The sequence below is a fragment of the Pogona vitticeps genome, chromosome 6 (genome assembly GCF_051106095.1).
Source record: "Pogona vitticeps strain Pit_001003342236 chromosome 6, PviZW2.1, whole genome shotgun sequence".
In the NCBI taxonomy this organism is placed as follows: domain Eukaryota; kingdom Metazoa; phylum Chordata; class Lepidosauria; order Squamata; family Agamidae; genus Pogona; species Pogona vitticeps.
The window spans coordinates 110,365,812-110,392,155 of NC_135788.1; the positions used below are offsets into that span (position 1 = coordinate 110,365,812).

General features: G+C 45.3%; 1 protein-coding gene across 1 annotated transcript; it reads left to right on the forward strand.

Annotated features, from left to right (window-relative positions):
• The first annotated feature begins 687 nt into the window (after window positions 1-687).
• Window positions 688-26,344, forward strand: LOC110081843 (sacsin). The gene is made up of 8 exons (XM_078378763.1): window positions 688-825; window positions 3,989-4,019; window positions 6,120-6,207; window positions 6,853-6,964; window positions 8,493-8,639; window positions 9,949-11,332; window positions 13,519-13,607; window positions 15,489-26,344. The coding sequence occupies exons 2-8, from the start codon at window positions 3,997-3,999 to the stop codon at window positions 26,342-26,344; spliced, it is 12,699 nt and encodes a 4,232-aa protein (XP_078234889.1). The 5' UTR covers window positions 688-825; window positions 3,989-3,996.

Below are 26,344 nucleotides of genomic sequence, written 5' to 3' on the forward strand. Positions count from 1 at the left end.
TGAACAGAAACTTTAGAATGCTGTGACTTAAAATACAGTTGCAGAGAAATCCCTTTGGGGGCCATGAGGGCAGCCCAATTATTCCTTCATGGCTATAGAGTCGTCATTATAATAATTTAATTTTTTAAAATGTACATGTTTTGAGGTATGCCCTAATTTAATGCCTGGCTCAAGGGGGGGGGCATTCTGGGGAGTTGCATCTGTCAGCTGAGCTGAGCCAGAACAGAGAGAGGACCAGTACAAAAGAAAGAAAGCGATGCAGAGAAAAGAGATTGGGGTGAAGGTGGGATTCAAGGAATTTTAACCAGGCAAACTGTATAGTACCAATAATAAAACAATTATGCCCGTCTTTCTAAATTGGGGCCGGCCCTAAGACTTTTTGGTACCCTCACCACAGCTAAATTGCTCCGGCTCTCTCAGCCTCTCCCATCTTTGTATTTCTATTATCTTTCCTCGGCGACATTTTATTTCCAAATGGGCTTCCTCTGAATCCAGCCTTCTTTTCACTGCACCGGGGAAAGGCAAGAGCGGATAGTAGTGGTAGGGGAGAGTAGGGAAGCGGGGAATTGGACCCAATCCGCTCCTTCTTTTCTTTTGTCCCGTTGTCCCGCTATTCTCTCTCTGCATGACTCATCCTCCTTGATCTCTTTCGGATGTAGGCGTGAGATAACTTTCGGTTTCTATTTCCCCAGTACAGGTTGCCGGAGCCTTTAAAACCGGAGCGGAAAACCGAGGCTCCTTTGATGCGGGTTGAGCGGCGGCGAGGACGGACAGCGGTATCACCGCCCGTTAGGAAGCGGCGCCGAGATTCCGCTCTATGACTTGGTGAGTCAGGTACAAGTGATGGATGGGAACTGGTTTGGTAAGGGAAGAGCTTGGAGCCTCCCCCCCCCCTTTTTTTTTTTTGGAGCACTGAATCCCCAGTTTCAACTCATGGGAGTTGTGGTCCAAAAACTGAAAGAAAGAAAAAAGAACGTTTCCAAGTTTTTAGTAGTTTCCAAAGGTTGGGTGGATCAAAATCGGGAGTGGATTTTGGATCACGAAAACTCACAATGAGATTAAACTTTTAGCCTTTGAAAATAACTTGAAAGGTTATTTTGCCTCCCCGCCGCTCCTTTTTGCTAAATTCTGGCTATTTTCTTTGAGGGGGGGATTGAGGCATTTGGGGGAATCGGGGCTTGCGTGCCAAGGTCTTCCAAGAAGGTACTTGTGGCCCTCAGACTGTTAAACTCCAATCCGGAGCTTGGAAAGTTACTCTTTAAAAAAAAATGCTGTGTAGAAAAAAGGAGCTTTACCTTAATTGCGGGTGGCCATCTAGTCTAGATTTGGAAAAGACCTTTCTTGAGCTACCAAAATATTATAAGCAGGCAAGCCTATCAGAATATTTAATGGTGCATCAGAGGAGAACTGTATGAGGAAGGGCAAAATGCAGTCCCTAGTACCACATGAGCCCCACCCCTGTGTTATTTCCCTCCCATCACACCTCCCCCTGCCAAAAATAATGGTTCCTTCCAACAGAAGTCCTTATCATCCATGTCTGGGGCAGAATATTGTCTCCCCCTCACTCCCTGTCTGTCTTATAAATTCAGCTTGAGGTATGTTGTGACAGGTTACAGTATAATGTTGCAAAGCTACTCCATCTGTACGTGCTACATAGACTATATACAGATGGTGAAAAACAACAGGTTCTGTCTCCCTTGAGATGTAACTTGATAGTAGGATACCTCAAGTTTATTCTTCAAGCCTGCAGCATTTATTCAGATACAAGAAGCCTACAATTAGCTTCAGGATAACCCATTCATGACTCCCAAATGTCTAGAAATAAGTCCTTTGTGGGAGGTTTCTGCATATGCAGCAGATTAAAGAATATGTTGATTGTTGTTGTGGGTTTTTCGGGCTCTTTGGCTGTGTTCTGAAGGTTGTTCTTCCTGACGTTTCGCCAGTCTCTGTCAGGAAGAACAACCTTCAGAACCACGGCCAAAGAGACCGAAAAACCCACAGCAACCATCAGATCCCGGACATGAAAGCCTTCGAGAATACAATATGCTGATTCATGCTGACTATAGGACTTAATATACAAATAGGAAATTTGCCACAAATTGGCTCTGTCTGATATGTAGACAAAATTCTGAAGATTCACATTCTAAACAGATTTGCTAGGATGTAAGCCTGCTAGGATATGGTATGGGGCTTGGTCTGGAATATGTGTGGTTAAATTTTGGGTCTTGGTATGGGTCAACTACCTCTAGATATCCTTCAGATACTAACAGCGCTTCTGAGCTCAGATCTAGCATCCATTTTGTGTTTTTTCCCCTAGTGTTGCTTCTTCTTTCCTGATTAAAAATAGGTATCACCCAAACTGTTGAATGAAATCTTGTTTAAATTCTCCCCACCCATGCGTCTTCTTTATTCAAAGATATTCAAGCATTTACACACAAGGAAGTGCTTTTATTTGTGGTGCTTTTATTTATTTAATTTGACGTATAGTGTTTCTCAGGATTCTCTGATTTTGCAATTTTTGTAATCCCTATCTGTTGGTAAGTGGACAGGAATGATGGGTGTTGTAATCCTGCAACAACTGGGGACCAACATAGCTGGGGAAAGTGGTATGGAGCATGCAGCAAGCTATTGCAGCCAGTACCCCAGGGTTTCCAGTGAAAGCTAGCCTGTTTCTTTAACAAAATTTGGTAGGAAGCCAAACTTCAATTCCTTCTAAAATAAGGATGACATAATAAAATTATTAGGACTCCCACTGTGTTCTCTATACTGTTATATCAATATATTCTTTGACCTTTTTACTGTTGTATGCTCATTGTTACTAACCTAAATGCTCTCTTTTCACTGTTGTTAGCCTGCTTGGGTCCTTTTAAAGGAGAAAGGCAAGTTAAAAATATTTTAGAGAAATAACTTTGGTCTTGATCGGTGCAAACGAGTGCCTTATTTGATAAAAGAAATCTGGTGATCTGTAACACCAAGGGAATGTCTTGCTTTTTCTATCCTGTTGTCCCACCTTCAATATCCACTTTCCACCCTTCCAAAAGAAATGCTTGTAGAGTTAGAGGGAGAAAAAGAAAACAAAACCCTTCTCATGTTACAGTTCGAGATGATACTGGTAGAGATAAGAGACCTGTGAATCGGTTGGAACTGAATGGAGAGCATGCAGTGTAGGATTAGTGGACTTGCTGTCTGCTGAAGGAGATTCTGTTTCCAATACAGTACCACTAACTATGTAAGGCACCATGGCAGGGAATCCTGTTGGCATATAACTGTAGTAATTGCCATCAGCTGACAAGTTGCCACTCAAATTCCTGGTTGCATGACAAGTGACAAAACTGGCACAAAAACAGGAAGGCAAGCAGCAGCTCATTGATTGGTAAGAATTTACTGCTGTGTACTGTACACAGTTACACTTATGCTGGTGTAAATCCCCAACAGATTTCTGGCTGTGGAAGGAAGGTTGGGTGGCCCCATTCAAGTTTATTTTAATATAGGTCAAACTCCTGTTGGGTTTTTACACCAACACAGCACAATTGGCATAAATCTAATTGGTGAATTGCCTTGCGTTGAGAGGTTGGTGTAGCCATTTTCTATTGCAAGCTAAGTTATGCACAAACCAGTAAATTCTTAAACTGGATTAATAACTTACAGCAACTCTCCTACGTGGTTTATGCAACTTATATTAGTCCAGCAGGTATAACTAATTAGGTGTGGGCCACTGACTGTTTAATTGTAATTTAACACCACAACTTTTTGTCTATTTTTTATTTATTCCTGTTTTGTAAGCCAACTTCAGTTTGGGTTCTGGATGTATGGCAGGATATAAGTCAAGCAAACCAATCCGGTATTGCCACTCCTCTTTAAACTGTCCCCAAAGTTTTTGACTAATCTTGTATGCAGTGGGGAATCAATGTGCAAGTAGAGTGGGTAAGATGATATTGTGTTTTATCTTTTCACTGCATTTTCTGTGTTTTTCTTCCAACTTCTGCAGGTTTCAAAATGTCTCAGAAACAGAAGAAGAGGTGAGGAACATGTACACATGTGTGTAAGGGGGGAGGAAGAAGACAGTGAGTGATACAGTGCTGGATGGACTGATCACCATAATCTAAGCTGTAATGAAACATGACAGATATTTTGATCTGATTTTGTCCTCCAAAGAGGTCAGAGTGGCACCTAATAGTGTACCCCCTGTTTTATCTTCATAAGTGCCCTGCCAAGGTGGGAGTGCTGGGTTGAGAAAAATTGTGATCAGCCCAACCTCGCCAAGAAAACTACTGATGCAGCTCCATATATGTGTCTGTCAAGAGGGGCCGTAGACAGCAGTCTGTAAGAAGGTGGGCACCAGGAACCCAAGCCAGGGAGTGCACAGGACAGGACAGCAAGCTAGGATACCAACCAAAATGTCAGGATGAAAGGAGAACTGTGCTGAAGGTAGGACCAAAATACAAGTCAGAAGTTAGGACCAAGAGATACAGGAAGACACCAAAGGGCAGGAAGACTTTGGGCAGATACAGATGGAGCTGTTGTTTTACCTCCTCTCTTTACTAATTAGTGCAAAACAGAGTGGTAACTAGCAGTTTGGGTGCTTGCTCAGCCCTGAGACTTTTCCTCTTTTTTTATTTTGTTTTGTTTTTTGAGTGGGGGAGAGCTCTATGTCACAATGCCAGTGCTGCTTCAATCTCTTCCTCTGGCATGGGATGCAGCGGTGGTATAGCTGGTCCTTATCATTGCCAGGCAGAGCAGAAGGTGGTCACGGGGCCATAGTGGCCTCTATCCTTTGTTCAAAGGCTAAAGTTTCCTCTCTTTTTTTGGTTGGAGAGGGAACACCTTGGTGGAACAATGTATGGTGGCGGGGGGGGGGGGGGGGAGACACTTTGTTTCTTGCCTTAAGTGTTGAAAGAGCTTGGCCACCACTGTGGGAAGATCTCCTGGTAGTGCTCGGGCTGCTTATTTTCTGACACTGTTCTGTCAACTCACCTCTGAATTTGTCACCCTCTAAATTAATAGCTGGGCTAAGGCTCAGCTGTCCAGGCCAAGTTACAGCTTGGATGCTGAAAGAGAGTTTGGTTTACCATCATCAGTGCCTAAAGCATATATTTAAAAAACCCCTTTTCCTTTTAACAAATGTTTACACAATCTTAAAAGATTTAAGAAATCCACTTCTCTTCAGGAGCTTGTTTGTTTGAAGTGCTAAATGAAAACTTTTGACCAGAGGCTCTTCCCATGGATATCGGCTCCAAATGGCAAGTGCCTAAGTCTGATCTTTTGTACAAAGCAATACTAAAAATATACTATGCTTTCAGGAAGATCCAAAAGGAAATAGAAGTCATAGGGAAAAGAGCACTGGGTGAAGCTGGATTGTCTGTCTGTCTGTCCGTCCATCTGTCTAATAAACTTTTATACTGCCTGATTAGTGCTGGGCACTACTCTGGGTGGTTCGCATAAAAAAAAAATACGAATGGGATAATATGACAAAACAAATCAAGATAGAAATAAATACAATTTTAAAAATCAATACATCTCAGCATAAAACTAAGAAACCCAGATGATGACATAAATACTGTATAACAAAACATTAAAAGAGGATGCCCTTTAAGGCCTTGTGTGAACAGCCTTGTTTTGAGCATCCTCTTAAAAACTGAGAGGGAGGCGATTGGGTGCCACCCCTTCCATAGGAGGGGTGCCACAACTGAGAAGGCCTGGTTTCTTGTAGCATGACTTTTGAGGATTGGGTGATGTGAGCTGATGTTCTTAGGGAAAGATGCTCTGACAAGAGGATGTCCAATGGTTGTTGGGGAAATACCAATAATATCAGTGTAAAACCTGGTACTTCAAAGAGTGCACATACTCCATCTCTTTGTTGCTTAGTCAAAGCTGAACTGGTACAGGAGGCCCTTTGTTAGTCTTTCCTCTCTAGGAGGATCTAATGAGAGCTTCGAAAGTAATATTCCTAATCTCTGGACCCATTAGTTGGTGTAGTCCCATGCTTGAGAATACTAAGCAGCAGTTGCTGTAACATACAATATACTACCACAAAAGCAAAGGCTTTAAACCTAGGTCTCCCCATTTTTTAGGTATGAGTCTAACCACTGTGCTTTCTATCCACCTTTATCTTTTTTCAGGAAAGGCTTTCGACAGAGATCACCACCTGTCCTTGAATACTTGCAGGGTATTCTTCGCAAATACCCAGATGGGGGTCAGATCTTAAAAGTGAGTTACTTTTAAGTGTTGAGCACTGGGTGTTTTTGTGCTTGAGGTTTTTGAGGATTAGAAACTGAGTTTGGAAAAGTTACTCTTTAAAATGACAACTCCCAGAATCCCCCAACATAGATATATTGACCTTGGGAGTTCCAAAACTGTAATCTGAAAAGTAACTTTTCTGGTTTTACTAATTAAGAAGTATCAGTTCGTGAATGAGTAAAATATTTTTGGAAGCAAGAAGCTTTGAGATAAATCATACATTTTTAAACAGCCATTGTCTAAAGAGAGTTTCCATCATGTCCAGGAGAGAAAAAAAATCAGCCTGAAGAATTAGTCAGTTTGTTAAATGATTTAAAGGTTTGACAGCAGCAACAACAACAACAACAACCCAAACATATATGCAGGCCTCTTGAATGCTACTCTAATGGCTGTGCCACAGATGGAGGCAGTAGGACTGTGTTTTTCTGGATGAATTAGTTTGGAAAAGATGAGTCCCTTGACAAAGGAAGCCAGAGATAGGAAGTCTGGTGGTTTACAGCAAGTGAGAGTGGCAGGATATGTGTAGTGGAGATTCTCTGAAATGGATTCTGGTGGTCAACTGCCTTTGATTTCTATTTCCTCACTCATTTCCTAATTCCTTACTTCTTTCCAAAGGAGCTAATTCAGAATGCAGATGATGCAGGTGCCAAAGAGGTGATCTTACTCTATGATGATCGGAGTTTTGGAACCCAGACCCTTTTTTCTGAGGGGCTGAAGAGTGGCCAAGGTATGAGACCAACAAATAGCTAGCAAGAGGGGTAGAGAACTGCTGGTCTGAAATGAAGATCAAAAGATGGGTCAAATTGTTCACAGGGGTGGTGGCTACTCATGTGTCACATGGGATGTGAGCTCCTGTTGCCATGCATGGATGCCAGCAAGGAGTTTTTGTAGGTCATTTGGGGTTTTCCCAGAAGAAAAGGTGGTGGGCTGACTTGGACAATGGAGTACACAAGGAATCTTCAAGAACCCTGGCTTCACAGCTACAGTAAATTTGGGTAGCCTTGGGCTGGAAATCAATTTTCTGTTCCCAGGAGCAAAGCAAACGTGTGTGTTTTCTGGTCCTTAGCTGAGTTGCTGAACAAGACAAGGATCAGGCCGTGTCTTGAGTAAATTCCTGCCTCTGTATATGCGTATGTATGTGTGTGAGTGAGTGAGTGAGTGAGTGAGAAAGATGGGGAGGATTGCACATGAGCAAATGCTTGCTTGCCTCCTGTATGCATGTGTGCCCCTTTCCCCCCATGCTCCGCTGTCTCCCTGGCTCCGTTTGCCATTGGCTGTCGTGCCTTCTGCCCCACCAACTACAAATAAGCACCAGTCTCCACTGTCCCCTTGCTGTTCCCAGGACTATCCTTCAGCCACCTCTGCAGTTCCAAGGTAGGAAGAAGGTTCAGCTTGTCACACCGAGGACTTGTTCATCATAACAAGCTTAATGCTGACAGACTGAAATACCATTTCTACTGTTGTTTTTGATGTCAGATGTACGCCCAGTTATTGATGGCATGAAAAGGCTGGCCTGATTGTTCTATGCAGGTGGCCATGTGGCCTCCTGTAGACAGGGAATGGGTCTTGTTAGGTCTTGCGACAAGAGTATCTTAGTGGACATGGGAACATAGCTGGTAGCAGGGCTGGTTCCTGTTTTGTTTGGTAACCTTTTATTGATAAGGTGTTTTTGATTTGGTGCAGAGTTCAGAAAAGTTACTTTTTGGGCTGCGACTCTTAAGAATCCGACAGAAAGCACGGCTCTGATCATGCTTAGTTATGGGATTCTTGGAGTGGCAGTCTAAAGAAGTCAAGTTGCCAACTTCTGGCAAAGGTGGGAGGGACTCTTGAGTGTCAGTTTCCTACATTCTGCAAGATGGAAGTAAGATCTGGAGCAGGGGCTGTCAATGGAGGTTGGAAAAAGATTACTTTTTCAGACTGGAATTCCAGACAAGGGATTCCGAGTGTTGTAGTCTAGAGTAAAATGTATTCAAAAAAAGCTGTTGGCAAAGAGAAATTATCTGTACTATAAAATACTGGCTAGCTTCTACTTGTTTCCATCCACATATTTTGATTCTAACACAACAAACTTAAGTGTATTTGCTTGTGAATAAATGTCACTGGACTTGCTCGCAGTCTTTGCCCTAAGCATTTCTTAAACCAGTTGCAATGTTGCAACTTTCCTCTTTTAATTAGAAATGCAAACTACATTCCACAAGTAGTCTTGCTATTTAGACTGAGCAATCTTGACTTGTTTTTACTCTTCCTCTTATTAGGCCCTGCACTTTTGGCCTACAATAATGGCATCTTCTCTCAGGCTGATTGGGAGGGGATCCAGAGTCCAGGCATCAGCCAGAAGAAGGAGGATCCCAATACAGTTGGACGCTTTGGTTTGGGCTTTAATTCTGTCTACCACATCACAGGTGAGAAGCCTGGCATGGATCCATCAGTCTTTCAAGCCAGAGATGACATCTCATGAAGTGAGGCTAGTGCAATGATAGTTTTTGAAAAGAAGATATAGGTATATGGCTAAAGACTAAGGATAAAAGAGGACACTGATTTGCATGTGCTGATGTATATACTGTACACTGATAAAAAATTAGAAATTGGCTTTCAATAATTTGAGCAAAATTACAGAACAATTCACCTAAGTGGGGAAGATTATGAAAAAGTAACCTATGTGCCTGCTAAGCTTCAAGTGTTGTTAAATGTGGATGACAACCTTAAAGCCTCTAATCTCCCTTTATGGCATTTTAAATCTTTAAATGGGTCTGGGATTGAACCATGTTTCACATAGACAACTGTTCTCTGGCAACCCTTCAGACAGTGATCTGTCTTGTTTAAAGGAGGACATATGGCTACCTTGCTTTCTCTGAAGAATTAGACCTTATTTTAAAAAATGAGGACTATGCTTACTGTTTTGCCAACACATGAATACCATCACAAAAGACTCTGGTGTCCTTTGGAAAACTGCCATTCTGTGCTTTGAATAAATAAAATCTAGCAGAACAGACCCGCAGTTTGGCAGGGTTTTGAGTGGGTGGGTTGATGTTTCGCAGAACTAACATGCTGCAAGAAAATCCGAAAAGAAACCTGTGCTGGTCCATAGTACATGGGGGCGGGATTTCAAATTCCTGGAGTATTATCCAAAATCAAGAGTCGGTCAATAGCAGCACTGATCAAAATACCAACAAAACAAAAGAGGAGGAAGAGGAGGAGGAGGAGGAGAAGAAGATGATATCCCAATCAGGCTACATGACAGATAGAAAGAACAGATAAAATGGGAAAAACAGAATCCCAAATTAAACCACATGTTTTAGTCATTAAGTCTTCAGTGTTAAAACTGAGGTTAACACACTGAATAGTCACTGGTAGGTCTTGCAAGTTACACAAATTGGTCTTCGACAAACAAGCAACCAAGGGACGGCCATCTAGATCTTTGTGACTGAAGGTCAAATTGCCTGTTAAGGAAACTGCATACCTCCTGCTACTACATTTTTTCTCTCAAGGCACATCATTCCTTCAAAGCTTCATGCTTGAGAGGAATCTGACTTGTAAATGAGGCCCCTGTTTACCTCCCAATGCCCAGCCATAAAACAAAGACAAACTAAATGAGATATCCTCATGCTACGATAAACAGCATTTCTTTTACTTTAAGGGAAGTCTACTTCTAATGAAGTCTCAATTGTACTGTCTGGTTTGACACCAAATTTCTGCCTTTCTTGCTCCTAGATTTCCCATCTATACTCTCTGGTGAGTGTTTGGGAGTGCTGGACCCACAAGAAACAGCATTAGATGAAGGTGGTGAGCGCTGGGATGTAGATGAATGGGAAGGAGTATCTGATCAGTTCCAGCCTTTTTGGGCAGCACTGGCATCGCTTGGCAAGCCTTGCCCTACAGCCGAAGGCCATTTCCCTGGCACCCTGTTTCGTTTCCCATTGCGGCAAAGTCCATCAAAGATCTCTGAAAATCTTTACAGTCCAGAACGGGTGCAGGAATTGCTGCTTACGTTCTTGAAAGATGCCCCCATGAGTTTGCTATTCCTCAGGAATATCCAGAAACTGATGTTGAGCCTGGTTGGATCCAACGGTACCATCAGGGAACTGCTAAGGGCCGAGGTCACTGTTCGTCCACTTAATGGCTCAGGCAGTCTTGAAAGTGTCACTTGCACCAAATTGAACATGGCTGGCCACATCAAAACATTGACTCTAGGTGGCACTGGGATGAGAGAGGCCACCGCCTGTGACTGGCTGGTGTTGTCCGCCGAAGCCAAAAAGGAGTCCTTTCCAGAGCTGTGGAGTCTTGCTGACAAGGTGAGGTCCCGGCCTGCGTTGTCACTGGCTTACTGTTTGCAAGGCAAGTGCACTGGCCGTCTCAGTTGCGTCTTGCCACTTCCTGCCACAGAGGAGAACACAACCGGATTGCCACTGCACATCAGTGCCCCTTTCCAGTTGACGGATGACCGCAGGCATGTGCAGTGGTCTGAAGAGGGGTCTCAAGCACGAGGAGCTGATGGCCGCTGGAACCACTTGCTTCTTGAGGAGATGCTTCCTGATGCTTATTGTCAGGTGGTATCGCTGGCATCTGACTTCACCAGTGAACCATACGGGGCCTGGCCAGATCCGGATCAAAGCCAACAACTCCGATACAAGCCTTTAATATCTCATATATGTCAGAGGCTAATGGACATGAAACTCTTAGTACGAGCTGGAGATGGGGATCCCCGCCTGCTTCACCCTCGTGAGGCCATCCTCTTGCCAGAGAAAGTGGTAGAGAAGTCAGTGGGTCGAGTGCTGGAGAAAGCCCTGACTTTGGCAGGAGCATCAGTGGCATCTGTTCCTCTCCATGTTCGCAGAGCATTGGCGTTGGGTGCCAATAATGGGCCAGCCGTGCAGGAGGCCACAGCCACGTTGGTGAGAGAGACCCTGCGAAGGGCTACCAGTGTCTGGAGTGGACTAAACCTTTTGGAGAAACGGTTGCTGTTAGAGTATGTGGCTGGAGATGGGTGCTACCAAGAACTGAAAGGTCTTCCCCTGCTGCCAACAGCTGATGGACGCTTTACATGGTTTGGAGAACCAGGGGAGACCATCTTTGTTGAGAGCCAGAACTTTCCAAGGTGAGAAACCTCTTTGCACGTAGACCTCATAGTAACTCACTGTTGCTACATTCAGAGCTTGGAAAATTGTCTACTTGGACTACAACTCCCAGGATCCCACTCACTAAGGGATTTTGGCATTGCAGTTCAAAATAAGTCACTACTACTTCTAAACTTCAGCCCCATTATTCCTCCTTCCCCATTACAGTATATTGGTCCTCTGTTCAATGTACTGTTGAATATGAGACTCAGATAAGGGCAATTCCATCTAAGATAGTGCTTCAGGAATATTTTTAGAAATGATGTCATTGCAGACATCACCTCAGCTCAGTGTTAAACAGTGATGCAAGTATTCTGGAGAGAGAAAAACTGAATCAGGGAAAAAATCTGATTACTTCCCTTCCATTGATGACTGGCTCATTAAATGTGTTTGGTTTATTTGTCTTTAACTGAGAAATTAGAAAAAAATGTGTCAAGTTAATTTTAAAAGAATTTGAAAAGTTCTTTTCCCAGTATACAAAATCAATGGATGTGGAGCATCTGTTATGGGGGTGCGGAACACGAGAGTCTCTGGAGTGTGTTTTAAGTGTTGTATTCAAACAAATCTAAACTTTATTTAAAAGTTGATTTTGCCTGAATACTGATGAATATTTATTAGGTACATGTATGTGTGTATATATGTATTTAGACAATGTGCTTCAATAGTTGCACTTCTCCTGCATAGTTTAGATTGAAAAATTTAAATTATTTTAATGGAAAAACAGATACTAATTACCACTTTAGATTCATGAGGGAGACTTCGTGTGCTCTCATTAAATTACCTCACAGTAAATGTTAACACACCCCCTACAGGACATAAACAGAATCTAGATTATTTGAATCAGAATCAGACTATTTGGCTGTTCTTTGATTGAAGAGTTAGGAGGAGAAATCCAGCCAATTGCTACCTGGATGATGTTTGAATCACATCCCCAATGGCTATATATTTTTCAGCATTATCCACAAACTCTTGTTGCACGGCCTGAGGAAGACTGATTAAAGTCAAAACCTAGCTGTTCAGTTTTTTTGTGATCTAAAAATAGTATCACCTGCTCTTGCATTTTTATTACATAAGGATCATGTGGCCTTTTGATTTCTTAAAATAAAAATAAGGGAGCGTTCAAAGCTGTGTTTCCCCTATCTGCAACTTGAAGTGATATAGCCTGTTTGGTCACCTCACCTCACAACTTTATTTCTTGGTTCTGTTATATAAAGGCAAGAAGTGCTTTAAGAGTAACTGATTCACAGTAGGAGATCAATAAATGAAGGCAAGTGATGTCTTGAGGAAGATGTGAAACAATAAAAGATACTGATGCTGCTGTTCTATAATGCTAAACTGCATGTTACAGAAGAGAGTTCTGAATAGACCCCTATGTCTTTTTACCTTTATTTCAAGTAGCAGTTGTGGGTGGATAGAGGGAATGTTCTCAAAGAAAGTTCATGGGAGTGATAATGGGAGTCAGGGTACATGTAAACTGCATGTTAAATCTCCATGTCTGAGCAATCAGAATTTCAGGTAAAGCCCATGTTCGTTTACCAATAAGCAATAACAGTCATCCGCAGAACAAAATCAAGCTAACCCTCAACGTAGTTATTCTATGTTGAATAGAATAAAAACACAACTTAAAGCCGCTCTAATAAAGGTCTAACTGATTCAACTGGCTTGACTGATCTGTCTCTTTTATATCATATCACTACTCTCTGATGCAGGTTCTCCTCACAAGTAAAGACAGAAAGATATGCATTCACACCTCTTTGTCATAGCACTTACCTTGATCTGGGGCCTCTCTTTGTGGCAGCTTGTGCTTCTTTTGATAAGACACATGCCATGTTTTGAGAAATGCCAGCCTACAGCCATATTTCCCAACCATGAGCCCTCCAGCTATGTTGGACTACACTCCCCTCCCCCTCCCCCTGCAATCCAGTAGGCTGAATGGATGGTGTAATGAGACTTGTAGTCCAAAACATTCAGAGGTCACTGAATTGGAGGAGGCATGTCTAGAGGCCAGAGGGTGAATGGAATGCTGCTATGTCTCCTAAAATGGTAAACCCCATCAATGGGCCAGTGACTTAAAATTGGGAACCTATGGCGTAGGATGTCTCATTTCCTTATTGTGCTGCCTTGTCCTTCCTAACATATTTGTGATTTCTTCGTGCCGGCATTGCAGGATCCTATTGCCTGGTCTAGCTCATCGGTTCCTGCCCAAAGATCTCAAGCCTGAGCTTCTGGAGCATCTGCAAGCAATTGCAAAAAAAAGTGAGTCAGTCATTTTCCTATGGGCCATAGCTGGCTGGACAGCTCAGTGGTTTCAGCATCTGGCTGAGGAGCCAAAGGTTGAGAGTTCCCCAATGTGCCTCCTGAAAATAGAGCCAACCCGTGTGGCCTTGGTCAAGTTGCACATCCCCAGGGCGGCCCAAGAAGAAGAGAATAGTAAACAATTTTCTTTACTTGGAAATAATTGACTTTACAGCACATTGTTATTATTATTATTATTATTATTAAAAAAATACCAGACACAGTCAATCAAAATTATAAAAACATTGACTGGTATTATACAACAGATATAAGTTGTAAGCAAAAACTTAAATATCTGTTAAATATTGGTGCAGTATGTGTGCTGTTCCTAATACTGCCGATTTTTGTAGTTCTGATGGTGTTATTTCTGAGATCTCCAATTGCTTATGGTACTGTGTGAATTTTCTTGATATTGTTCCCAAAGCCCCAGTGACTTACGGGGACCACTGAAATGTGTTTCATCCACAAGTGAGATGTTTCAATTGCCAGCTCTCTCTATTTTGTTAGGTATTTGTAAATTTATTACTTTTTCCAATTCTTTTTATTGTTGTTGTTAGGCTTTAATTGAAGCCACATTATAGGCTTGCAGCAGCTCAGCAGTAAACACTGGGGGCAAAGGGAAAGGAGAGAACAGAAAGGTTGCAGAGAGGAAAGACAGCCATGGACTCTGTGTGTGACTCAAGAGAGATAGATCCAAGACCAGCATGTGGGCTTCATAACCTATTGGGGATTTGAACCTTGATCCTAGCCTGAGACTCTTACCTTTCCTAAAGTAATATTCTCCAGATATGTGGAACTGCAACACCCCAGCATGGCCAGTAGAAGGCACCAGGCAGAGGAAGGCTGATCTATCCAATACAATGCATTGCCTCTCAGTGTACTGCTTGCCCCTAGTTTGGACTTTCTTTCTTTAGCAGTGCTACCGCATCTGTGTTCACAATTTTTGCACACTTAATCATAAATGAATATTCAACTGCAGGCATAGACTCCTTGTATGAGCAAACATTATATGCAGGGCTTGAAAAATTTTAGAATGTCTCATCAGTCAGTTAAATATTTCACCAGTCAGCATGACCGGACGATAGCTTTGCAATTTATGTTTACATTTAAATTTAAACTAGGCACTTTTGCGTACAAACCCAAAATAAATATACCCTCAGACTTGAGTTGTTTTACTACCTGCGTGCCTGTGGGGATCATGAAGCTTGTACAGTGGTGCCCCGTTTGACGACAATAATGCGTTCCAGGAAAATCGCTGTTCAGCAAATTCATCAAGTGGAAAAAACCCATTGGAATGCATTGAAAACCAGTCAATGCGTTCCAGTGGGGGAAATACCTGCTTGTGCAGCGAAGATCCTCCATAGGGCGGCCATTTTGGGATCCCTGTCTTGTGAACAATCGGTCCAGAAAACAGCGGGGAGCCATTTTGCGAACCGCCGATCAGCTGTTTCTAATTGTCGTTTTGCGAAAAGCGGTTCCTGAAGCAGGGACCGAATCAACGTTAAGCAAAAAAACCCCACAGAAACATTGTTTTGCGATCACTATAGCGGTCACAAAAAGTCATTGTAAAGCGATTTCGTCGTCAAGCGGGGTCATTGTCAAGCACGGCACCACTGTATTTTGAATGCCTTTCTTTTGAATGTCTCCAGCAAAAATAAAACTGAAAGCAAAAGCACCTGGCCTCTTAAGGAGCCAGGTCTTTCGTTTGAAACTGGGAGCAGCGAATCTCCATATTCTCCAGCATGGGACTATGCCACATATGTCCATCAAAAACGGCAATTGCACTCTGATTTTGATTGTTGAGCATTCTCTATCTCTTTTTTTTCTGTTTCACACTTCTAGGATTATTCAGGAACCTGCTCTTCTTGGATCAAACTAACATTCAGCAGAACTTTTGTGACTCTCTCCCCAAAGACTGGGTCAGCAGCGTGTCAGCTCCTGTAGTCTGGTATCCAGCAAAAAACCTACAACATCCCCCTCTTGAGTGGCTTACCGCTTTCTGGAGCTTCCTGAACCACCACGCTTCCTCGTTGGCACCCTTCGAAGGGTGCCCAATGATTCCATTGACTCCTCTGAGCAACTCCTTCGATGGCATCCAACTGGCACGGCTTTTGCCTCAGCCTGTCCTGTTATTTTGGCGCCACAATGGGCACTGCTTGCCAGATGAGGTGGCTAGCCTTCTGGAGACACTGGGGTGTACTGTGATCCGGAGCTGGGAGCCAGACTGGTCCCACCACCAGCTGAGAGAATATATTCTTGAACCCACGCCTTGCAGCGTCCTTCAGGCTTTTGTCCATTTGGGGGTAGCATCTGTGGCTAGATGCCTAACATCCCTGTCCACCCAGCGGATTGACAGTCTGGTCACCTTTCTCTCCAAGGCTGCATCATTTTCTCAAAGGGAAATTGAAGTTCTGAAGGAACTGCCATTGTTCTTCAAGATGCCATCCCTCCTTCCACCCTCCTTGCCTGGCTTGGTGGCAGCTCAAAGCTATTTGACTTTAGAAAAGAACTTGGTCCCACCAGTGCCCAGCAATCTGTTGACTCCAGAGCCCATATTGTTGTGTCGTAATGAAGCTGAGCGTCGCCTGCTTGTGCAAATCCGGGGACATCTTGTGGGCACACCTGATCTATGTCTGTTGTGTGTAAAAGCAATGAAGAAGGGGCAATATGCCAGTCGGGCAGAGGATGCCAAAAGGCTAATGCTGTGGATATTATATAATGGGGACTCCCTTTTCAGCCAGAGCCGGGAATTGCAATCTCTGTGCTGTGACCTTCCTTTTGTGGAATGTGGAGCAGGAGGGTTGAGACGGCCTATTGATCTCTATGATCCCGAGAACCACACTTTACAAGCCTTATTAAGACCTTGCCACTTTCCCACAGGCTCTTTTCGGGAGACTGCAGCATTGCGAACCCTTCGTACGCTGGGACTAAAACCCGATCTCAACAGCATTGATCCGGCAGATGTGTTAACGGCTGCAAAGGAAGTGAGTCAAGCCCAAGGGGCTGCCGTTGCCACTGCCAAGTCTCAGGCAGTCGTCCGGATTTGCAACGAGACCTCTCTGCTGTCCCGCTGCTCTTCACAAGAGATGAAGCAGCTGCGGTCCTTACCTTGGGTGCCCGCCACCAATGCCTCCAGTCTCAGGTCAGCTGAACGCTTCTCGGCTCCGGAATCGCTTCGCTCAGAGAAGTACTCTGCTCTTGTGGGCCTGGTCATGGGACTGACGAATGCTTTTTGCCCACAAGCTGCAGAAAAATTGGGACTGGAGCATTTGCCTCCACCAGAGAAGGTAATGGAAAATCTAGCTGGCCTGGTACAAGCTTTCGACTGCAAAGTGACCCCAGAGTTAACGGCAACGTTGCACAGCATTTATAGGCACATGCAGCAGCAGGCGAGAGATTTCCAGAAGCCACCTGCAGGCCCTGCCATATGGAATGGCAGTGGCTTCTCAATGCCCGCAGATATTGTGTTGTCCTACCCTGAAGGCTTGGATCTCGAGGCCCTGATGCCCTGTGTTCCCCCAGATTTTCAACAGTACAAGAAGCTCTTTGCAGCATGGGGCATGCGCAGGTTACCAAAACAGGAAGATATATGTCAGGCTCTTCATGTGTTGGCGGATAAAATCAACCTCCGGCCTCAAGGTGGCACACGGGCCGAGCTGCTCCTCATGATAGCTGTCTTGGACTGGCTTTGCGCTTGTGGTCATCAGGGAGAAAGGGAAATGCCTGTGCCGGTGAGGATTCCGGGATCCGCTGGCTTTGTTCTTCGCCCGGCCGGATCAGTGCTATACTGTGACATGGATCGGGCCAAGCTCACTGAGCTGGATGGAGCCCCACCAACTTTGGTACACGAGTCTGTTTCCATTGCCACAGCTGCCTTTCTTGGCATAGAGATGCTGAGCACAAAGTTGTCAGGCTTAGAACTGTTTGAAGTGTGGGGCCCTTCAGAGCCCATTACTCTGCGGATCCGCAACATCCTTCGCGAGTACAGCCAGGATGCAGATATTTTCCAGGAACTGCTGCAGAATGCAGAAGATGCTGGTGCCCAGACGTGCCGCTTCTTAGTGGATCTCCGTCAGCATAATGGCACCACAGAAGGACTCTTGGACCCTGGCATGGCCGCCTGCCATGGCCCAGCGCTTTGGGCCCAGAACGACGCATTGTTCACTGAGTCAGATTTTACCAACATCATCCGGCTAGGTGCAGCCACCAAGGAACGGCAGAATAACAAGATTGGCCGCTTTGGGCTGGGTTTCTGCACCGTCTACCATGTGACTGATATACCTTCTCTCGTCAGTGGAGGCACCATGCTCATCTTTGACCCTAACGTAACCCACCTCCAAAAGCATATCCGTAGCTCAGCCCAGCCGGGCATCCGTTTGAATGTGACAGGGCCAGTGGTCACTGTGTTCCCTGAGCAATTTCGACCTTTCAGGGGAGTTTTTGGGTGCCAAGCTGGGGAGGCTTACCAAGGCACACTCATCCGCCTGCCCTTCCGCACGGAGCAGGAAGCAAAAGACTCTCAGATCTGCCCTGAGCCCTTTGGACCTGATCAAATCAAAGCGCTGCAAGCCAGTTTTCAAGAAGTGTACCAATACCTGCTGATCTTCCTATGCAAAGTGCGAGAGGTATCACTCTCCCAACTCCCAGTTGGTTCCACTTCCCCAGAAACTGCTGAACCATTGGCCAGAGTGACAAAGGAAGCACTTAACGAAATGGGTGGGCCCAATATTGTGCAACTGACAGCAATGTGGGGGTCGGATGTGGCTACTAACTATTACCTACTACACTCATGCTCAGCTAAGGGAGAAGCCCAGGAGATGTTTGAACAGGGGGGAGAAGAGGGTGTCAATTTCTCACCTCCCATTGCTGATGTGGCCTTGCCCCTCTGCCCTGCCTCGACTGCTGGACAATGGGCCCCAGATGTAGATGGCTTTCAGGGCCGTGTCTTCTGCTTTCTGCCTCTCCCTATTGAATCCGGCCTCCCACTCCATCTCACAGCCCCTTTTGCTGTGCTTAGTAATCGCAAGGGACTTTGGGATGCCACAGAGAAGGGCAAGTGGAACCGGGCACTTCTTCGTGATTCAGTGCTGGGTGCTTGGCTTGGGGCATTGTCCCAACTCCGGGACATGTGCAAAGAAGGGCAGTTGGAGGACTATAAGTACTACACTTTTTGGCCTCATGTGTTGAGGGCCAAGCACCCTTTCAGTGAAACTGCCAAGGCCTTCTACCAAGTATTAGTTGATGGCGTTGATGAAAAGCAGCCAGTTCTGTTCTCCGATGGACAGAGATGGTGTTCAGCCAAGCATGCCTGTTTTCTGGATGCTGATGTTATCCATGAGAAGCCGTTGAGTTCTATAGCTGCCAGGATCTTCTCTTCACTCTTGCGGGAACCACAGATTGCAGTGTCTCTTCCAAGCTGGGTGAAGATGGGTTTTGAAACGTGTATCGGAACAGATGTGTTGTTGCTGAACACTTACAACTGGCCCCGATTCCTCAGGGAGCTTGTTTTACCAAACCTTGCTCAGCTACCAGTACCTGATCGTGACACCCTGATTCTTCATGCACTAGATATGAATCACACCAGTGTGGATCAGATCCTGATTGCCCTGCCTTGCATTCCTACCACTCCTAATGGGCATTTGAAAAATATTAAAGGACTGGTGCACCCAAGAGGTTGTGTTGCACCTCTCTATACCCCTGAGGATGGCTGCTTCCCCATGGGAGAAAAGTTTCTGGAGCCAAAGAGACTGTTGCGCTTGGAGCATCTTGGTATGATCAAAGATGGGATAACAATTGAGGAACTGATAAGCCGAGCAAGAACTGTAGAAGCCTTATGGCATCAGGATCAACGCAAAGCCTGCCAGCGAGCCCACTGTATCTTAGGTCTCCTTAATGACCACATCCAAGAAAGTTGTAGCAATACAACTCAGGCCCGATTCAGAGACATCTGCTTTTTGCCAGCATTGCTTCCAGGTAACTGCCACAAACTCTGTCGTCCCAGTGAAATTTACGACTACAAGATGCATCCACTGGTGGGCTTGACTGAACCTGTCCTGGACAAGGAGGTTCTTAGTAAAAGTTTGAAACTCTCAAGTGAGCTGAAGGAGTTCTTAGGACTGAGTCGCCAGCCGCCAGTTGCTACAGTGCTGAGACAACTGGAGGCAGCGTCATGTAACTCCAATGCCCTGTCCAGGACAGAGCTAGTGAAGATAGCAAAATGCTGCTATGCCTTCCTAAATAAAGAGGTGCAAAAGAACCCCCCATGCAAGGTAGAGATATCTCAAAGGGTTCAAACATTCCCTTTTGTCCTGGTGGGTACCGACTTCGTGCCTGTGCACAGAATGGCCTACAACTTGGCTTTTGATGGTGCTCCATATCTCTTCCACCTGCCCGAAGAGTACCAGGAGCAAAAGGAGCTGTGGAAGTGTGTGGATCTGCCCGACACTTTCAAAGTGGAAGACTATGTCACGGTGTTGCAAACTCTGGCCAAGAATGCAGCCGGAGAGTCTCTTCCCAAAGAACAGATGGATCTAGTAGTTAGGCTGATCACTGTTGGGATAGCTGAAGCCTTGCCAGAAGGTAAGCAGCTGAATTCGTATGAGACCCAGAGCATATTTTTCCCAGACCAAGACAAAGTCTTGCATCCAGTGCACAAAATGCACTTTGATGACACGCCCTGGCTGCCACGTGAGAATGGGACACTACTCTGCCACACCTCGATCCCACGGGAAATTGCCATACGCTGCGGTATCCCCACCACAAAGCACCGTGTTTTGTCACGCCGGAGGATCCATGGTCTTTCTGCCTGGGCTACAGATTTTGGAGCAAAAGAAGATCTCTGTACTCGAATAGCCAACATCCTCCGTGAAAACTCTTCTTCACGGGATGTGTTGAAGGAGATGCTGCAGAATGCAGATGATGCTGGTGCAAGTATTGTCCATTTTCTTTGGGATCAGCGTCAACACCCGACTGATCGCATCTTTAGCGATGAGTGGAAGGCTCTTCAAGGACCAGCGCTTTGCATCTACAATGACCAGACATTCCAGATGAGTGACATTGAAGGGATCCAGCGCTTGGGCTGTGGTAGCAAAGGTGGGAGGCTGGATGCAACTGGCAAGTATGGCCTGGGCTTCAACACAGTTTTCTACTTGACTGACTGTCCTGCTTTTGTGACAGGCAACAGTGCTCTATGTGTCTTTGACCCCACATTACATTACCTCCCCAATTCTGATGAGTTCTCACCTGGTGGAATGTTCAGCCTCACTAAAGATTTCAAAGAAACATTTCGTGATGTTTATGATGCCTTTGTGCCTGGTGTATTCGACCTGGAACATGGCACACTTTTCCGATTACCCTTACGAACACCTGATGGTGCAGCCTCTTCCCGTATCTGCCAGTCCTTTGTGTCTGAGGCAGACATGGAAAAGATGGTGTCAGCTCTCAGAGAGGAAGCAGACTGCCTTCTGATGTTCCTCAACCATGTTCATTCTATAGTTTTCTCTGTGATAAGCAAGGAGGGCGGGGCACCAAAGAAGGTGCTGCAGGTGGAGATGAAAGGTGGTGAGGCTAAAAGACTGGAATATCAAAAACATCTCCAACAGATGGCTGCAACGGGTGGCGTGGATGGGAGCAAGCCAACAAGAGTGTTCTACAAAATGCAGGTGATCAACAGCATCTCAGGTGCTTTTAGCAGCTGGCTGGTTGGGAGACAGATTGGGATGAAGAGCACAGATACCACAGAGGGCTTGCTGCTGCCACATGGTAGTGTGGCTGCTTGTCTTGATGGACAACCACCTGGCAGGGCCTTTTGTACACTTCCTCTGCCAGTGAGCACAGGCTTGCCTGTCCACATCAATGGGAACTTTGCAGTGGATTCAGCTCGACAGGACTTAAGGAAGGATGACCATACCAATGTGACATGGAATCGCTCACTGCTTCAGTGTCTTGTGGCCCCTTTGTATTGTCACCTACTTGAAAAGCTACGCTGTGCACTGGGGGATGTGCCACTGCAGTTCGATTCCTTGAGGAGATGCCAGCAAAGCCTAAATTCAAAGTATCTTCAGTATTTCCCATTAGTGACAAAGGATGTTCCCCCACTTTGGCAGGAGCTGGTGACCCATGTGTATGAACTGGCATATGAAAGGCAACTTCCATTGGTCCCAGTGTACCAGAAGCAGATTAAGTTTATTGGTGGACATATGATAGAATCTGTGAGTGTGGATTGGAGTGCACCAAAAATTGGCTGCCCAGTTAGAGATCCCTATTTCCTGCAGTCTGAGATAGAAGATGAACTCTTTGAGGTGACTCTCCAGAATCTGGGCATGCGCTTAGTCCCTGCCTTTCAGCACCTGGAGGAGATCCGCAACCAATTTGTCAATGCAGGAATTAGTGTCCTAACTCTTGATTCTTCTTCTCTTTGCTGCTTCATGAAGAATCTGCCTACCTTCTGCCTGCCATGTCCAATTAATCAAACACTGGTGAAGGACACTTGCAGATGTTTTGCCCTTCTGGACTTCTGCCTTAGCAAACTTCCTTCTGAGAGGACAGATTGTGTGGAAGGTCTCCCTTTACTGGTGACGAAGGATAACATGCTGAGGTGCTTCAGTCAGCAGGCCCCTGTATACTGCAGCAGCGCTTCTCAACTTTTCCCACACCATCAGGACCGTTTTTTTGACTGCTTCACTCACAGTCTGGTCACTTCGCAGTTAGTAAGGATGGGCTTCCTAAAAGATTTTGCCCTTTCTGATTCAGTGTTGTACATCAGAGAGATGCTGGCACGGGACAGCTGGGTTGATGACTCTAAACGCCAGATTTGGCTACGTGAAGTGTGGGTTTTCTTGGAGACACAGATTTGCAATTTAAAGGATCAGGACACAATGAAACAGAAGTTTGAAGAGCTAATCTCCTTTTTCAAAGACTGTGCTGTGCTCCCTGTGTGTGGCAAAAGTAAGTTTTTGGTTCCTCTTGCATCCCTCAGCAAGATTGTTCCTTACAGTTCAAGTGAAGTTCCCAAAATCCTGCAAAAGCTGGGTTTTAGCATGCTAGATAGATCCCTTCTGCCTCCAAATCTCACTGTATACTGTATTAATCCACATTTGTTGCAGACCGAGAATCCTGCTTCAGTTTTGGAGCAACTGGCTGCCCACAGTAATCCCTGTTGGAAGCTACTTTGCAAGTGGGAGTTGAATGCACTTTTGAGATTCTTGACAGGCGATCTGCAGGCTTTGGTGAAGGACCGTGAATCACTTGCTAAGTTGAAAGCCTTGCCTCTATTTGAGACTCATCAAGGAAAGCATGTTCCACTGACCTCATATAAACACATATATTGCCTTCAGTCAAAGATTTCAGAGGAGTCCAAGGCCCTCAAGAAGCTTTATGAGGTGGACGAGAAGACGGTTTTTCTCAGTGACAGTCAATTGAACAAACGCCTCAGTAAGCATTTGGGTATTGATGTACTGAATGATTTTCAGCAGTTTGTCCAGCAGCTTTTGCCTCGATTATCCTCTCTCCCTGAGGCACGTGTATTAGAGGCTGTGAAATTACTCCTCATCCTCAAGAAACATTATTATCAAGACTATGAGGCTGAAAAAAAGATTGTGCTGTCAACGTTCCGCTCTTTGGCCTTCATCCGAGACAAGCAGGATGTGCCACGTCAAGTATCCTACTTCTATGATGAGGATGAAATGCTTTCCCTGTTGGGACTGAGTTTTCGGTTTGTGCCAAACGAGTTCTATGAATCTGTGCGTACAATGAGTGATGGGCCAAAGGAAAAAGTCCTATTTAGTAGATGGGAGGTAAAAGAATTCTTAATCAATTTGGGCCTGCAGAAGGATATATCTGAGGAAGACTTTTTGAAATGTGCTACCCAAGTTGAAAGAGAAGCACTGAGAGATGGTGCTACATCCAATGATCTCCCTAAAAGAAGAGAAGAACTTTGGAAACACCTCCTTTCCAGATCAAATGAAACGCTTTCAGATGCCTTCCTGGAAAAAGTGGCCAAGGTCCGTTTCCTAGTGTCACAGTCCATAGCTGATGATCTGTGTTGTCTTCATCCACCCTGTGTCCCACATGACACCCCTGTTGCACCTCAAGGTTCTCTATATACTCCACACTGTGTTGAATTATCCTGGACCTCAGCAGTTACTCTGCCTTCTGTTTTATCCTGGACCTCAGCAGTTACTCTGCCTTCTGTTTTACATGCTAGAGAAGACATTCTGAAAAGACTTGGAGTATTGTGCACCTTGCCAGCTCATTTGGTCTTGAAAAATCTGAGCAATGTGTGTCAAGTGTCATGTAATACCTTGAAGACCAAGGAAACTAGAACAAAGGTCCTAATATCAATTTATACGTTCCTTTCAGGACAGAGCAAATTAGAAACCGCCTGCCTGGAAGGACTGCCTGTAGTTCTAGTGGGAAATGATGAGATAGCAGAGGCTAAAAATGTGGTGGTCTCCTTAAAATTTGCAGATGATTTCCGGCCATACCTCTACAAGCTGCCCGCAAAGATGATTGCCTATCTGGATCTCCTGGAGAAAATTGGTGTGCAAGCAGAGCCAAGCATCTATCATTATGCCAGCATTTTAGCCAGGATTCATGATGAGACAGCAGAGCGGAACACACTTCATGCCAACCTCACTAAAGCTGTGCTCAGGGCCACTCAGTTCCTCTTCCAGCTCCTAGATGAATCGGAGGAGCCTGCAGATCTCTCCAAATTGAAAGAATTGTACTTGCCTTGCACTGATGGGAAGCTGTACCCTTCAAACACTCTAGTATTTAGTTTGTACTCCTCCCACCGAAAAGGTGACCTGCAGAGCACTTTCCACTTTCTGGTGGATCTTTCAGTGTGCCACCTACCTTGTGATCCGTATCAGCAGTTGGCGCTTCTGCACCTTTTGCCCGAGGCTTTGAGACCCAAGAACCTGTCTGACATAACTAGGGAGGAGCTGGAGATGCCCAGTCTAAAACTGTGCCATTATGGAGAACACTGCGAGTTCCAGAACTACCTCAAAGAGCTACTCCATTCTCCTGAGTTCCAGTGGGCTCTGACTGCGCTGCTGAAATGGCAGGCCAGAACAAAGCCAGGAGAAGTAGAGAAAGTGGAATGCGTGTGTGATGATCTCCTCTCACCTGAACAGCTAGATGTGGTTTGTTGTGAGCAGATCTGTACCATAATGGTGTACAATTCAAAGGTTTTGGAGGGGACCAAGTGTGTCAGGTCAGTCCACGTTGAAACACTGCCGGATGGCAAACGAAGGATTTACCTTGCACACCAGGAAAGTATGGATTCAGTAGTGATTGTGGAGGTCTCTGACATCTTGGCCATAGAAGTAAACAAACTTTTGGGGAAAAGACTTCACGGTGATGCCATGATGGTCCTCAGGCAAATTTTGGCTTGCCAGAATCCTTGCAGAATTGCAAAAGTACTAGAGAAGAATCAAGTGCCCCTACATGAACCCACGAAAGAAAATGTGTATGATCTGCCACCCCCTGGAGAGGACATCCCTGAGGAATGGTATGACAGCCTGGACATGAGCATTCTTCATACTTTTAAGCCAGGAGATTATGTGGCTTACCTGGTCTCTTCCGAGCCCAGAGAACATTATTGTTATGCTGTTGTCCTGGAAGCCCTTGGGCCACAGCAGAGTGGTAGTGGCCAAATAGATACATACCGTGTTGATTTGGGAGGGCAGCAAGCAGATCTCAGTGCCCATGACCTTTACCACTTCCGAAAGAACAACCCAGTCCCTGACCGGAAGAAATCTGTGGTCCCGGTGGGAAATTCTCCAGGTCACAGCAGCCCTGCAACACCAGGTGTGAGTGGCGAATGGTACCAGCGGCCTCTGGATGAAGTGAAGAAAGAAGTAGATGCCTGCCTGGCTGAAATTTGGAATTTGTCACAGGAAGAAGGAAGAAAGGCCATAAGAAGACTTTATCTTTGTTACCACCCAGACAAAAACGTAGGTCAAGAAGCTTCTGCCAACGAACTCTTCAAGTACCTTCAGGAGAAGATCAAGGAGAGAGAGAAAAGGGAGAGGCCTGAAGGGTCACCTCAGAGAAGTGGTTCTTGCAACAGAAGCTACTGGAACTTTTCAGAGTGTTGGGATGAATGGGATCAGCAAGCTCAGTGGCATCGTCGGAGGCGGCAGGAATTCACCAGGCAAAGAGGTGGTGGTGGTGGTGGTGGTGGTGGTGGTGGAGGAGGAGGAGGAGGAGGAAGACACGGGAACTACAACTTCTGGTCATTCCATCAGAGGAGCCCAGGTTATTCAAGGTATCAGTCAAGGCATCTGTGCCTGAAGGAAGCCAAGCGCTGGCTACGACAAGCAGAATGTGATCTGCAGGCAGCGGGAGGTGATGCCGGAAATGGTAGGACTGAATGGCTACTTTACAAGACATACCAGGCCATTGAGAAAGCTCTGACAGCAGTTGAGTACAGCAAGGGAGGACGTTTTGACAAAAACTTGTCTCTTGAAATGCTGGCTGGTAAGGTCTCATCCTATGGAGATGAGCTGGTGAAGTTGCCTGACCAGATAGCTGAGCTCCGGAATCATGGCCTGGACAACAAGACCACCCAGTATCCCAGCTACCACGATTTACCCATTATTCCCAATGAAGCCTTCCCTGCATGCAAGGAGCAGGATGTGTTGCTCTTAGCTCAGGAGATCCTAAGCACTGTTAAGATATGGATTGGCCTCTAA

Excerpts from the sequence above, each read along its gene's own strand:
- LOC110081843 (XM_078378763.1), top strand. The coding sequence starts at position 3,997 with ATGTCTCAGAAACAGAAGAAGAG. Across the intron at positions 4,020-6,119 it reads TCTCAGAAACAGAAGAAGAG|GAAAGGCTTTCGACAGAGAT; the intron begins GTGAGGAACATG and ends ATCTTTTTTCAG. Across the intron at positions 6,965-8,492 it reads GGGGCTGAAGAGTGGCCAAG|GCCCTGCACTTTTGGCCTAC; the intron begins GTATGAGACCAA and ends TCCTCTTATTAG.